Genomic DNA, 15,288 nt, shown 5'->3' with positions numbered 1-15,288 from the left:
AAACCATATGATCATATGGGGCATCACTATCAACGTACCATGTGCAGCACACTACGGACAGTATCAAAGATAAGCTTTAATAGCACCTTAATCCCCCTTGGTCCTTTCCTACTTAGATATAAAGTTTCTTTAACTTTACCTTATTCTAATTTTTAGATCTCTTTCATTTAGAAAATCCTCCAAGTGAGCCATACAAGATGCTTATTTAAACTACTGTACTTGATAGCATATTTTTCCAGGTTTAGTTGTTTCACTGTTGATTACAGATTCAATTTTTCAAAAGTTTTTTAAATTTACTGTATTTTATCAAAATAACATAAAAACACAGTATTTTCACGAGCAGTAGCCTACTTTTCCTTTGAAAAAATCTTTCTATTCATGAATTCATATATTTTTTTTTTTAGAAATTTGTTTTGTTATATTATCTTAGTAATAGTAAAGCAATATGATTCCATAAGTAAAACAGCATTATATTCAAATTAAAGCAATTATGTGATAGTGTAATAATTTTCGTATATAAAAGGGGACTTCCTCCCACAGAAAAAAAAAAAAGGGATTTTGACAAAGGAAAAATCTATTTCCGGGCGAGGGACCTGTGTTGCCCAGTGAAATGCTCCTTGAAGCACAATTTCAAAGGTATAAATACTACTAAATATACCAGAGAAAAAAGTTGCATGGAATCCTAGGAATATATCCAGCTCGCTCACCCCTAAAGGGTGTCGGTATTAAAACTGGGGCGAGTAATACCTCTACCAGATATCCCTTTCCAATTAGACTTCTCCCTCCTCAAAATCCCCCGTTAATATTTCTTATTCCCTATAAATACTCCAGCCTTGTTGGTAGTGAAGTAACACATACATAAAATAAGAGGTCTGAATATTGAACTTCTTGAAAATCCAAAAATAAAGTAATAAATGTATATTTTTAAAAAGTAGAACAGTAAAAATGGTATAGTACTAACCCATTTGAATATCATCTTCCTGGCGATCTGTCAAAAAGCTGTCAAGTCGATGCAGAGCAAGAATTCGCGAGGAAAGAGAAATCACGTTCTCAACGTGTTTCTTGATCCACGACATATCCTGGGTATAGAGCTGTTCTTTCAGCAATGCCCAAGATTGGTGGACTTCTTGTTTGGTAACCTTTTAAAAGAAACAGGGGCAATTAAACACAATAAAAAGATTATTGGTAATTATTTCAAACATGAGAAGAGATGAACAGTATATTGGGAGAAGAGTGATGGAAATGGAGGTACAGGGAAGGAGAGGGAGACCAAAGCGAAGGTGGATGGACTGTATCAAGGATGACCTTCGATCAAAAGGATTAACCGGTGATGAAGTGTGGGACAGAGGTACATGGAGAACGCTGGCCGAAACATAGACCCCACATAAAAGTGGGAAAAGAAGCAGACAAAGAAGAAGAAATGGAAATTATTTCAACAGTTTATCCGATGTTAATGTGTCTAACTAATAAAAAAAAAAAATAAGGTATAGCGTAACCCTAAGCAACTCAAAATATTCTTTTCACAGATAAAACAATCTAATAACTTCTCTTGACATTCTTTTTAAGTATTCAAAACAATTTAAGCTTCAGTGTTTACTACAAGAAGTTTAGATTTCTATAGTTTCCCTTATTTTACAAAGAGTATAATGTTCTTTCTTATGAGGGTTTTCAAAATGTTCAAAATACTAATATATGAAATATATGGTAAAAATATCACAATACATAATTCTAGTCAGTCTGCTATTATGGCCTACTTAATCTTCCTAATCCACTTTCTCATTTCAACTATTTATTCACATAGAAACATAATTAGAATTTGATACATACCAATAATACACAATTTTTTTCTATAGTGCCACCTTTAAAATCATACATCCCTGTGATAAGATTAGCATATATTATAATTGACAATCATCTCAAATAAACTGCCTTTCTTGAACCAACATCTGTTCATAACTTCGGTGAATAAAATCTGAGGTCTTTACAATATAATAAAATAGTAATCTTTTATTACTTTTCATCAGTATATAAGAAAAGGTAGTTATATTGAGTATAGATATGGAAAAGGAAGTACTGTACTGATTTATCTACCCATCCAAATGTATCATCCTCATCACAGGTACTTGTGAAGCTCATGTTTCAAGAGGATATAGAGATGAAAGAAAAGAAAGCAAGAACAGAGGTAAGGGATAAAGCTAAAAAGTATGTACAGCAATAGGGTAAAGGGCCATGGTTAGATTTACCCAGTCATCTATATCTTGAGCTTTCAATTCAATACTTCTCCATTCATCATCTCCTACTTCACGTTTCATAGTCCTCAGCCATGCAGGCCTGGGGCTTTCACCGATCAGAATTCCAACCGTTTGATCCAAATACTCTCACACATATCTTTCAGTACTAATTAACCAACTCTATTGCCTTTATAGCTTGTCTCCTTTCAACCAATGTTGTTATTCAGGCTATAAACAATGGGCATGTTAGGAAACAAAATTTTTATATAAATTCACTAATAACAATCAAATTGGGTTTTCTTAACCATAGCAGTTTCTGAAAAACTAATACATTGATCATAAATGCCTTTCTAAAAACTAACACATTGAACATAAATGCCTACGGACAAATGCACGCATTTTCTAGAATGTACGCTTTCATCCATCTTCTTTCTTCAGACAACTTTTGTTTTTTTAGTTTGACATGAAAAGTGGGTAATAAAACTGATATTACTTAACTGGATATAAAAAGCGGAATAAAAAACTGATGTTTCTTAGTCGGACATAAAAATTAGGATATAAAGGATTGGTTTGTAATAGAATTTCTTTAGAAAATATACCCGAGAAAATAAAAAATAAAAATTCTCTCAACTCACGAGTGAAAATGCAGAGGGATCCATGATTTCGTCCAAAGTGTTGCAGAGCAGTTCTACAGCCATGCTCCAATGCTTTGCAAGCATGTGAGCATGAGCTTTGGCATGCACGTGATGGTCATTATGAGCATTTATAATGGAAGGAATCAAGCAGGTCTCAAGCCATTCCAATGTTAAGAGGCTGTTTCGGATGTGGCGAACTCCTGTTTTGCACAAACATAGATGATCTAAGTTTCGAATATATCACGTTTTAAAAACCATATCTTTATATAAGTTTCCATTGCTATCCATCATAACTGAGGCTTATAAACATTCACAATTGAGTCTTACATCCTAAAAAATCATACATTAATAAATTAACTTGTTAATCAAGCAGATATAAAGTCACAGTATGCACTGTATACGGCCTGTGATTTTCCGTGCCGCTGACATAAAAGACTTTAATAGGAGAACTTTGTAAAAGGGTTGACTAAAGAAAGGTGGGATTAACAGCAGTTAACCCTTTTATCCCCAACGCTATTTGGAACTTTCCAACCCTTAACCCCCAGGCGTTTTTTTTTTTCAAGCACATTTTGCAATATATTTTTTTTAAATTGCTCTAACAGCTTTAATTTTCGTCATAGAGAGGTCAGGTTTGTCTCATTCTCTTGGAAAATGCCTGAAGTTTCTCATAAAGTTATCAAAAATATGCAAAAAATGGTAAAAATCAGTTTTTTGCAAGGACGTACCGGTACGTCCATGGGGGTAAAGGGATGAGTTTTGTGAAACGTAACGGTACGTCCATTGGGGGTAAAAGGGTTAAGCATTGTAGGGTGTGATTAGTTAACTGAATTTCATAAACGAACCGAACCACAGATAAAAACTCGCAGTTTGTTTCCAGAACACCTCTATATGTAAACTTCTGATCTGAATTTCATAACCAAAACTGAACCGCAGATAAAAATTCGCAGTTTGTTTCCAGAATACCTTCTCTATATGTCAATTTCTTATCTATCTCTCTCTAATCAGCAAACAAAAACTATCCTAAAAAGGGATTTTGACGAAGGAAAAATCTATTTCTGGGGAGAGACCTGTGACGGCCGGTGAAAAGTCCTTCTATCTACCTTTTCTGATATAAATCTTCCAAATATACCAGAGAAAAATAAAAGCATGGAATGCAGAGGTTACTACCCTCGCGCGAGCACCTCGTGAGTGTCGTGTCTACATCAGGGGCGTGTGAAAACCACTATTCACAGGCTGTCTTCCAGTTAGATAACTCCTTCATCAAAGGGAAGGGCCGTAACAAAGACCCCAGAAACCACACTTGCACCACGCCACCGCCACCTACACGAACACCCTCCAGGTCATCCTTCTGTTTTGGACTTGCCCGCTAAGTCGTAATTGTTTTGTTCGGTGTTTTTCGCAAGTGATTGTCGTTAATTCAACATATTTTTGGAAACAATGAGGCATAATTCAAGTAATTCTAGATAACAATCCCTCTGTAACCTCAGCTAGAAGAATTCACCTCCGTGCTCATGTGTCCTCTCCAGCTGTTTCATACAAACGTCATTACTGTACTCTTTTCTACAATTAAATTATTAAATCAATTTGCTTTCTAATGGTTTTGAGCCAAAGCAGGAATGGATAGCAATTGAAACTTATACAAGTCTAATATTTATATTTACATATAGACATATGGCACTTATCTAAAGGGCATGCAATTAAGGTTATATAAAAACATCCATGAAGTATACTACGGTTAAAACTCTGCAGATCTAGATTTCACAATAACGGGCATATTGTAAAAACAAACAAAGCTTAAAAAATCGAATTGAGTCTTGTTTAAATCATGCTAAAAAGTGCATTGCTTATCAAAAAAGGATCTGTTAATATCTTGAGCAAAAACAATAATATTAAGTTTTATATTTGCAATGAGAAATTAGCTATTCATAACCACATTAAGAGAATAGGGGAAAATAATGAAAGACTTATAAAGGGATTTTGACGAAAGAAAAATCTATTTCTGGGCGTGGGACCTGTGTCGCCCAGTGAAATTCTCCTTGAAGCACAATTTCAAAGGTATAAATACTGCTAAATATACCAAAGAAAAAAGTTGCATGGAATGCTAGGAATATATCCAGCTCGCTCACCCCTAAAGGGCGTCGGTATTAAAACTGGGGCGAGTGATACCACTACCAGAGATCCCTTTCCAATTAGACTTCTCCCTCCTCAAAATCCCCCGTTACTACAAGGTGTCGTTCACTGAAAGACTTATAATATCACAGTATCAACAGAAACACAATAGAAGACAATTATGTTCTGTACAAATAATGAAACTGAAAAACTTAGGCAAAATAAATAAAGCATCAATGAAGCAAAAGAACTTGCAAAACTATACACAGATTCATATACTGTTACTATAAAAACTGTACATTAAAAAACTCTTTTGTTACTATAAAGAAATTGTTACTTCGGTATTAACCCTTTTACCCCCAGACTATTTGGAACTTTCCAACCCTTAACCCCCAGGCGTTTTTTTTTTCCAGCACATTTTACAATATATATTTTTTAAATTGCTCTATCAGCCTTAATTTTCGTCATAGAGAGGTCAGGTTGGTCTCATTCTTTTGGAAAATGCCTGAAGTTTCTCATAAAGTTATCAAAAATATGCAAATGAAAATGTAAATAGCAGCTTTTTGGAAGGACGTACCAGTACGTCCATGGGGGTAAAGGCATGAGTTTTGTGAAACGTACCAGTACGTCCATTGGGGGTAAAAGGGTTAAACAAACTGCTCTTGTATCATACAATTATGATTTCAAGATAAATCATCATAACTTTAAAATAAATAAACTGAATAAATCATGCCACTTACTCAAGTTATCTGATGTACAAGCAGCTGCAAACCCTCCAACCTGAAAGATGTGATCCACGTGGATATCGAAGTTGGCAATGAGGTCCTCTAATGCTTTCGTGGATGTGACTTCCTGGTTGGGTTCCAGAGCTTTAAGGAGGGCTTCGAGTGGGGCGAGTGGAACCGCGAAAGTCTAAAAAAGAAGAACCACATTAGAGGCGATTCTAAAATGTACATGTTCATATGTGTACGGTAGTGTATATCACATCTCATAAAATGAACAAGTATATTGATTTGTGATTTAGCTGATGAGGCGTAAACAAAATCAAAATATAAAAGAAAATCTTAAGTTAATTTGTGATTTGTTCCTTTCCTGGGTTAGAGTTCTCTTGCTTGAGGGTACACTCAGGCCCACTATTCTATCTGTTTCCTTCATTCCCTCCTGCCTACATAATTCTATCCACACAAAACTAATCGCAGATAGCCTGCTTTCTCTAGTAAACAGCTGCAGAGGACCACGCAAAATGCCTCTTGCTCAGAGGAAATGCAGGACAGTCTCCAACCATGAAGTTCCAGCATCTTCATGGATTGATCTTACCTCTGAAGATGCCAAGCCTTCCTTAGGTCACTCATCGTCAGTGGTCTGCAAGCAAGCGCTTCGGGTTTATGTTAGTGTGTGGTGATCATCTCCCATTATACAAATCCTGAATAACTCCCTCAGGTAGATCAGAGTTCTCCCTTCCCCTGAAGCATACTCCCCAGGCCTAAACCAGGGGTGTACATGCAGAAGTTATTAAATAGCAAACTAAAAGAGGAGAGCAAGGTGCTAAACAGTATCCCCGGCAATTCATGGGCTTGCCAGAATCATGCTTTACAAGACCGCCTTCCTGCTACTCAACAAAAATGCCTGACTAACAGGAGGCCATGATCTACACTGTAAAAACTAGATAATTGCGAACAATTATACTCTAAAATGTGGGTCTAGCATTGGTTTATACATAAACCAAAGCAGGACCAACACACGGGCATTCTTGCTTCATTCTATTATAAACTAATCAAACAAAAGGGGAAGGAAAAATTAAACAACCTTAGCTAGGAGACAACAGTATGTCTGTACTTGTTGCAGCCAAAGACAAAGTGAAACATCTTTGGCAGGCAGGTGGGCGGGTCTACCCGCTAACACCACCTGTTGTCAACTACCTAGTTAAATTCAAGGGGAAAGGACAAAAGGTTTGTATACATAGAAACAAATAAAATACTTTACTCATGTTTTTTATTTCCACTGGATTATGAAAGGTGACAGAATATGCAACTGCAGGTTCAAGGAAAAAACAATGAATATCATAAGAAGATGAACATAAAAATGGAGGTAAGAAATTTAGCCATAAAGCTAAGTGATGGAGCATGGGAGACAGAGAAAAAACCTCACAATTATTTTATGAGTCTCATCTTATAAGAAGGATGGAGAGATGAAAGAAAGGAAGCAAGAACAAGGCTACGGGAGAAAGTTAAAAAGTAAGTTTACAATGGGGCAAAGGGATATTGCAAAGACTGATTTGTTATTGCTAAAATGCACCTTATGTCACGAACCCACTTAAGTGTCAAGAGAGAGGGTCCAAGAATGAACAAAATTCCACAGCATTCAATAGAGTAAATAGTAGTCATTAACATGCTTTTCTATACCTGTGATTTTAAATCAAAATCAGCATTTTTACACGATTGCAACCATTCATTGATAATGGTAGTGAATCTCTTTGGATAGGCATATTGGCAATAAAAAACAGGCACAACATTACAACCACATTGGGTTGTAATGTACACCCTTTACCCTTTTGCCAAAATCATATTTATCATAGTCCCTGATTTAGCTTTTTCAATCACTTTTGACAACTGTTCATACTTCAGTAAGATGGTGAAGGGAAGATCAACTCAAGTCCTTAAGACATGACCATGTGCTAAGTCTTTGTACTCGTTTTATATTTTTGCTGACATTGCCCAACTTCTTGTGTTTGTGACCCAATGTATAAATACCTGTATTTACTAAGTATGAAAATAAAAAAAAGCCAATTCTTCTCTTGGAAATCCAGTTTCCTCTTGCCCTTATCATTAATTTTGTCTTCACTTTCTTAACCCTTTTACCCCCAGGCTATTTGGAAATTTCCAACCCTTTACCCCCAGTGGTTAATTTTTTTCAAGCACATTTTGCAATATGTTTTTTTTAAATTGCTCTAACAGCCTTAAATTTCGTCATAGAGAGGTCAGGTTGGTCTCATTCTCTTGGAAAATGCCTGAAGTTTCTCAAAAAATTATCAAAAATATGCAAAAAAAATTTTAAATAGCATTTTTTTGCAAAAACGTACCGGAACGTCCATGGGGGTAAAGGGATGAGTTTTGTGAAACGTACCAGTACGTCCTTTGGGGATAAAAGGGTTAATAAAATCACCTAATATATATATGTAACAAACTATTCTTGTTGCATTTACTGCAACAAGAAAACAGCAAACATTTCCACTTCTTCACGTTGATGTCAGAGCATCAAGTGCCAAAAGCATCCGTTAAAAAAATTGTAACAAGTATAGTACTATAATTGCTACAAATCAAGACAAATGAAAGCCAATTGATAAGTAAAGTAAAGAGGAAATAGTTCAAAGCCTAATCATTTACATATCATCATGAGTTAGGTTCTCGGCACGAGAGAATGTAGGGACATAAAATGTAACTATTTTAAAACAATAAAAAAGCTCTCACCTTCACAATCTGACGAATCAGTGCCGTATTCACCTTCTGTTCCAAAGCTTCTATGGAGTCTGCTAACATATCTTTCGCAAGATTAAAATCAACGTCGTCGTGCGACTCAAGACGCTCAATACCAACAAGGTGTTTCAACTGCTTTAGAACCTGTAATGAATTATAGGATATCTTAAAGACATCATCAACCAAAATATATCATAGGAAAAGAATTATCCACACACTCCTTAGTCCTGTGTACTTTATGCCTGAACTTCCAATAGGTCTAGGTCTTCAACTATTCCCTTTTCACTCAAGCTTTCCTTCATGGTTTCATCCTGCTACTTTTAAACCTATTATTATTATTATTATTATTATTATTATTGTTACTTGCTAAGCTACAACCCTAAGTTGGAAAAGCATGATGCTATAAGCCCAAGGGCTCCAACAGGGAAAATAGCTCAGTGAGGAAAGGGAACAAGGAGAAATAAAATATTTTAAGAAAAGCAACAATACTAAAATAAATATCACTTTATAAACTATAAAAACTTGAACAAAACAAGAGGAAGAGAAATAAGATATAAGATAGAACAGTGTGCCTGCGTGTACCCTTCTTTACAGATATCCATAACATCTGCGCCTATTTCCTACCCATTGGAGATCACAGCTTTACAATAAGCGAGTTTTCACGCAACTATATTTGGAATATTCACTGAAATTTTGTAAAACTTCAATGCATTAGACTGGCAAATAAAAAATATAAGATACAATATTTCCTAACAAAACAGACTGTCTGCTCTTGCCTTAAATAAAATTCACAAAATGTTATTTTCATTAGTAAAATAAATTTTTGAATATACTTACCCGATAATCATGTAGCTGTCAACTCCGTTGCCCGACAGAAATCTAAGGAGGGATACGCCAGCTATCACAATACTAGAAGGGGGTGTACTAACAGCGCCACCTGTGGCCAGGTACTCAAGTACTTCTTGTTGACACCTCCTCAATTATTCCTCGATCCCACTGGTTCTTTATGGGGAGGAAGGGAGGGTCAATTAAATCATGATTATCGGGTAAGTATATTCAAAAATTTATTTTACTAATGAAAATAACATTTTTCAATATTAAACTTACCCGATAATCATGTAGCTGATTCGCACCCAGGGGGGTGGGTGAAAACCAGTGAACAAGATTAAAGGATAGCCAAGTATCCCCAAATTTCATATAACAGTTATCTCTAATAACAAATGAAATAATAAGTACCTGGTAAGGAAGTCGAATTGAACCGTTACTCTGCCTCTTTTTTAAGTTCGTCTTCCTTACTGAGCGCAGCGTTCCTCTTGGAGGCTGAATCAACCCAAGGTGCTAAAGTATATAGGGTTGCAACCCCTACTAAAGGACCTCTACACAACCTTTAACCTAGGCGCTTCTCAAGAATGAATTGACCACCCGCCAAATCAAAAGGATGCGGAAGGCTTCTTAGCCTACCGTAACAACCATAAAAACAACAAAAAGAATTCAAGAGAAAAGTTAAAAAGGTTATGGGATTAAGGGAATGTAGTGGCTGAGCCCTCACCTACTACTGCACTCGCTGCTACGAATGGTCCCAGGGTGTAGCAGTTCTCGTAAAGAGACTGGACATCTTTCAGATAAAATGATGCAAACACTGACTTGCTCCTCCAATAGGTTGCATCCATTACACTCTGCAGAGAACGGTTTTTATTAAAGGCCATCGAAGTAGCTACGGCTCTTACTTCGTGGGTCCTTACCTTCAGCAATGCAAGGTCTTCCTCCTTTAAGTGAGAATGTGCTTCTCTAATCAGAAGCCTTATATAATACGAAAGCCCATTCTTGGACATGGGTCTCGAGGGTTTCCTGATGGCACACCATAAGGCTTCTGACTGTCCTCGGAGAGGTTTAGACCTCTTGAGATAATATTTGAGAGCTCTGACAGGGCAAAGAACTCTCTCAAGTTCGTTACCTACCATGTTGGAAAGGCTAGGTATCTCGAACGATCTAGGCCAAGGACGTGAAGGAAGTTCGTTCTTTGCTAGGAATCCAAGCTGGAAAGAACATGTAGCAGACTCGGTCGTAAAACCAATGTTCTTGCTGAAGGCATGAACCTCACTGACTCTCTTAGCTGTTGCCAGGCAAACGAGAAAAAGAGTCTTGAGGGTAAGGTCCTTGAATGAAGCTGACTGGAGAGGTTCGAACCTAGATGTCATAAGGAACCTTAAGACTACGTCTAAATTCCAGCCTGGAGTGGAAAGACGACGATCTTTAGACGTCTCAAAAGACTTAAGAATGTCTTGAAGGTCCTTGTTGGAAGACAGGTCCAAACCTCTATGGCGGAGAACTGAGGCCAACATACTCCTATATCCCTTAATCGTAGGAGCTGAAAGGGATCTCTCATTCCTAAGATGAAGCAGGAAGTCAGCTATTTGGGTCACAGAGGTATTGGTAGAGGATATTGAATTGGCTCTACACCAGCTTCGGAAGGCCTCCCACTTAGACTGGTAGACCCTACGAGTGGAAACCCTTCTTGCTCTGGCAATAGCCCTGGCTGCCTCCTTCGAAAAGCCTCGAGCTCTAGCGAATCTTTCGACAGTCTGAAGGCAGTCAGTTGAAGAGCGTGGAGGTTTGGATGTAACCTGTCTACGTGAGGTTGACGTAGAAGGTCCACTCTTAGAGGTAGAGTCCTGGGGAAGTCTACTAGCCATTGTAGTACCTCTGTGAACCATTCTCTTGCAGGCCAAAGGGGAGCAACCAGCGTCAGCCGTGTCCCTTCGTGCGAGACGAATTTCTGCAGAACCTTGTTGATTATCTTGAACGGAGGGAATGCGTACAGGTCGAGATGGGACCAGTTCAGTAGAAAAGCATCCACATGAACTGCTGCAGGGTCTGGAACAGGAGAACAAAACAGAGGAAGTCTCTTGGTCATGGAGGTGGCAAACAGATCTATGGTAGGTTGACCCCACAAGGTCCAAAGTCTGTTGCACACACTCTTGTGGAGGGTCCATTCCGTGGGAATGACCTGATTCCTTCTGCTCAGACGATCTGCTGACACGTTCATATTGCCCTGGATGAACCTCGTGACTAGAGAGAGGTTTAGACTTCTTGACCAAATGAGGAGGTCCCTTGCGATCTCGTAAAGGCTCCTCGAATGGGTCCCCCCTTGCTTGGAGATGTAAGCCAAGGCTGTGGTGTTGTCCGAGTTCACCTCCACCACTTTGCCTAGCAGGAGGGACTTGAAGTTCAACAGGGCTAGATGAACTGCCAGCAGTTCCTTGCAGTTGATGTGGAGAGAACGTTGTTCCTCGTTCCACATTCCGGAGCATTCCTTTCCGTCCAAGGTTGCACCCCAGCCCGAGTCCGATGCATCTGAGAAGAGATGAAGTTGGGGGGTCTGGATGGCCAATGATAGACCCTCCTTGAGAAGGAGGTTGTGCTTCCACCACAGGAGAGTGGTCTTCATCTCTTGGTTGATAGGGATAGAGATTGCTTCCAGGGTAGAACTCTTGTCCCAATGAGCTGCAAGGTGGAATTGAAGAGGGCGGAGGTGGAGTCTGCCCAGCTCGACAAACAGGGCTAGGGACGAGAGAGTCCCTGTGAGACTCATCCACTGTCTCACTGAGCAACTGTTCCTCTTCAGCATGCTCATGATGCACTCTAGGGCTTGGCTTATCCTGGGTGCCGATGGAAAAGCCCGAAAACTCTGACTCTGAATTTCCATTCCCAGATACACGATGGATTGTGAGGGAATGAGTTGAGATTTTTCCAAATTGACTAATAGACCCAGGTCTCTGATAAGGTCTAAAGTCCAATGAAGATTCTCCAGACAACGACGACTCGAGGAGGCTCTCAACAGCCAGTCGTCTAGGTAGAGGGAGGCTCTGATGTTTGACAAGTGAAGGAATTTGGCTACATTCCTCATCAGAAGGGTAAAGACCATAGGAGCTGTGCTTAGGCCAAAACACAGGGCTTGGAATTGGTAGACGACCTTTCCGAAAACGAATCTTAGGAAAGGTTGGGAGTCTGGATGAATCGGAACGTGAAAATAAGCATCTTTCAAGTCCAATGAGACCATCCAGTCCTCCTGTCTGACCGCTGCCAAGACCGACTTGGTTGTCTCCATCGTGAACGTCAGCTTGGTGACATACTCGTTGAGAGCGCTGACGTCCAGCACAGGTCTCCAACCTCCTGTCTTCTTGGCCACAAGAAAGAGGCGGTTGTAGAAGCCCGGGGATTGATGGTCCCGGACTACAACCACAGCCTTCTTCTGCACAAGAAGCGACACCTCCTGGTGCAAAGCTAGCCTCTTGTCCTCCTCTTTGTAGTTGGGAGAGAGGTTGATGGGCGAAGTGGTCAGAGGAGGTTGAAGGAAGAATGGAATCCTGTAACCGAACCTCAGCCAACTGACAGACTGTGCGTCTGCACCTCTCATCTCCCAAGCTCGCCAGAAGGTCTTGAGTCTGGCTCCTACTGTCGTCTGGAGAATCGGAGAGTCAGTGTTTTCCTTTGGATGGCTTGGATCCTTTCCTGGACTTGCCTCTGTAAGAGTCTGGACGGGAGCTTCCTCGGCTGGGGGCTCTACCACGAAAGGGCGGTATGAATCTAGTCGCAGGGGTATCAGCCACTGGGGGGCGGTAAGTCTTAGGGGCTGAGGTGGTAGCCTTAGACTTACGAGCCGAAGAAGCTACAAGATCGTGCGTGTCCTTCTGTATCAAAGCAGCCGACAAATCTTTAATGAGCTCTTCGGGAAAAATAAACTTCGAAAGAGGAGCAAACAGAAGTTGTGAACGTTGGCAAGGGGTAATGCTGGCAGAAAGGAAAGAACACAGCTGTTCCCTTTTCTTCAAAACCCCTGATACAAACAAGGACGCTAGCTCGCCCGATCCATCTCTGATGGCCTTATCCATACAGGACATTAACAGCATGGCAGAATCTTTGTCCGTATGGGAGGTTTTCTTGCTGAGGGCCCCCAGGCACCAGTCGAGAAAATTAAACATTTCAAAAGCTCTAAACACTCCTTTAAGCAAGTGATCCAAGTCCGAGAAGGTCCAACACACTTTTGAGCGTCTCATAGCAGATCTTCGAGGCGAGTCTACCAGACTTGAGAAGTCAGCCTGGGCAGAGGCAGGTATTCCCAAGCCTGGTGCTTCCCCTGTGGCATACCAAACGCTCGCTTTCGAAGTGAGCTTCGTTGGAGGGAACATGAAGGAAGTCTTGCCAAGAAGTTGCTTAGACTGCAGCCATTCCCCTAAGATCCTAAAAGCCCTCTTGGAGGATCTAGCTAAGACAAGCTTGGTATAGGAAGACTGAGCTTGTTGCACTCCCAGCGAAAACTCAGATGGTGGAGAGCGGGGTATAGCTGAGACAAAATGGTCTGGATAAACCTCCCTGAGAAGAACCAAGACCTTGCGAAAATCAAGAGACTGTGGAGAGGGTCTGGATTCGTCCACGTCCGAAGAGGGATCAAGGTGTGCTTCCTCATCATCCGAAATCTCAACCCCAGAATGAGGCGACGGGATCGGAAACGAATGCTGAACCGCAGAGTCAGAACGAGCAGGAACAACAACAGAGGTGGAAGGAGGAGGTGCAGCAAGTTCCTGTTCCTGTGGTATAAGTGGAGCGTGAATAGATCGAGGCTGTGTAGAACAAGGTAAAGTTCCCGCAAGCAGAGATGTCTGAGGAGCAGGATCAGGGTGCACGGGTAGAGCTCGGTGCAGCAGCTGAGCAGACTGACTCACTGGTACAACATCGTACGCCTGGCAGATGGAGCTGCGACTGGGTGCAGCGAGTGCAGGCGGGTGCAGCACAGGCTGAACCGGTGCAGGAGGTTGGTGCACCACCGGTGCAGGCGGGTGCAGCAAAGGCTGAACGGGTGCAGGAGGTTGGTGCACCACCGGTGCAGGCGGGTGCAGCACAGGCTGAACCGGTGCAGGAGGTGGGTGCACCACCGGTGCAGGCGGGTGCAGCACAGGCTGAACGGGTGCAGGAGGTTGGTGCACCACCGGTGCAGGCGGGTGCAGCACAGGCTGAACCGGTGCAGGAGATAGGTGTACCACAGGTGCAGGAGGTACAGCACTCTCAGCACGACACTCACGCATCAGGTCTGAAAGCTGAGCTTGCATGGACTGAAGCATAGACCACTTGGGATCAGCAGAGACAGTAGCAGACTGAGGCAAAGCCATAACAGTGGTTGCACCACCGGTGCAGCTCTGTTGTACCTTACTCCTCTTGGGCGGAGTACACTCGCTAGAAGACTGAGGCGAGTCAGAGCTGAGCCAACGACTGCAACCTGGCTGAGCACTCGAGGGTTGGACTCTGCGTTTAAGCGGTCTAGAGACCTGAGACCAACGTTTCTTCCCCGAGGGAAGATCAGCGGACGAGCGGAAGACGGGCTCAATCGTCTGCAAGTGGGAGTGACGGTCTGTGGTAGACACGCCCGCAACCACTGAGGATGATTCTGTGCGCCTAACAAGGCCTGCCGAACCCTTATGCCCTTCGACATTGCTTCTCCCCTGGGCTTGGGAGCTTGCAAGAGGTCCCGGACTGGGAGAACGACTGGCTCACACAGAAAAATCCCCACGCACCACACTGGCACTAACACTAGTACAAGGCACTGCACCGACACTAGCACTCGTCACAGCACTGGCACTAACTTCACCCACTGCACTCTTGGCCTTCAACTCTTTCACTTCGGCCATCAGAGACTTATGGTCACTTACCACTGACTCTACCTTATCGCCTAAAGCCTGAATAGCACGTAAAACCACTGACATATCAGGCGGAGGGCACACAGTAGGTTCGGGGGTAGCCACTACAGGGGTAGGATCAGGAAGAGGATCATGAGATGAGGAAAAT

At 41.3% G+C, this 15,288-nt stretch overlaps 1 protein-coding gene across 1 annotated transcript in view; it reads right to left on the bottom strand.

Annotated features, from left to right (window-relative positions):
• Nucleotides 1–15,288, bottom strand: part of LOC137632075 (vinculin-like) — a 56,188-nt gene that overhangs the window by 25,945 nt on the left and 14,955 nt on the right. Inside the window, exons 7-10 of the mRNA XM_068364056.1 lie at nt 8,443–8,592; nt 5,716–5,887; nt 2,867–3,066; nt 962–1,139 (exon numbers count right to left, since the gene is read on the bottom strand). Of these exons, the coding sequence (XP_068220157.1) occupies nt 962–1,139; nt 2,867–3,066; nt 5,716–5,887; nt 8,443–8,592 (700 nt within the window). The remainder of the gene's footprint in view (nt 1–961; nt 1,140–2,866; nt 3,067–5,715; nt 5,888–8,442; nt 8,593–15,288) is intronic.

The sequence above is a fragment of the Palaemon carinicauda genome, chromosome 40, assembly GCF_036898095.1.
Source record: "Palaemon carinicauda isolate YSFRI2023 chromosome 40, ASM3689809v2, whole genome shotgun sequence".
NCBI lineage: Eukaryota > Metazoa > Arthropoda > Malacostraca > Decapoda > Palaemonidae > Palaemon > Palaemon carinicauda.
This window is presented reverse-complemented; position numbering and strand designations above follow the sequence as displayed.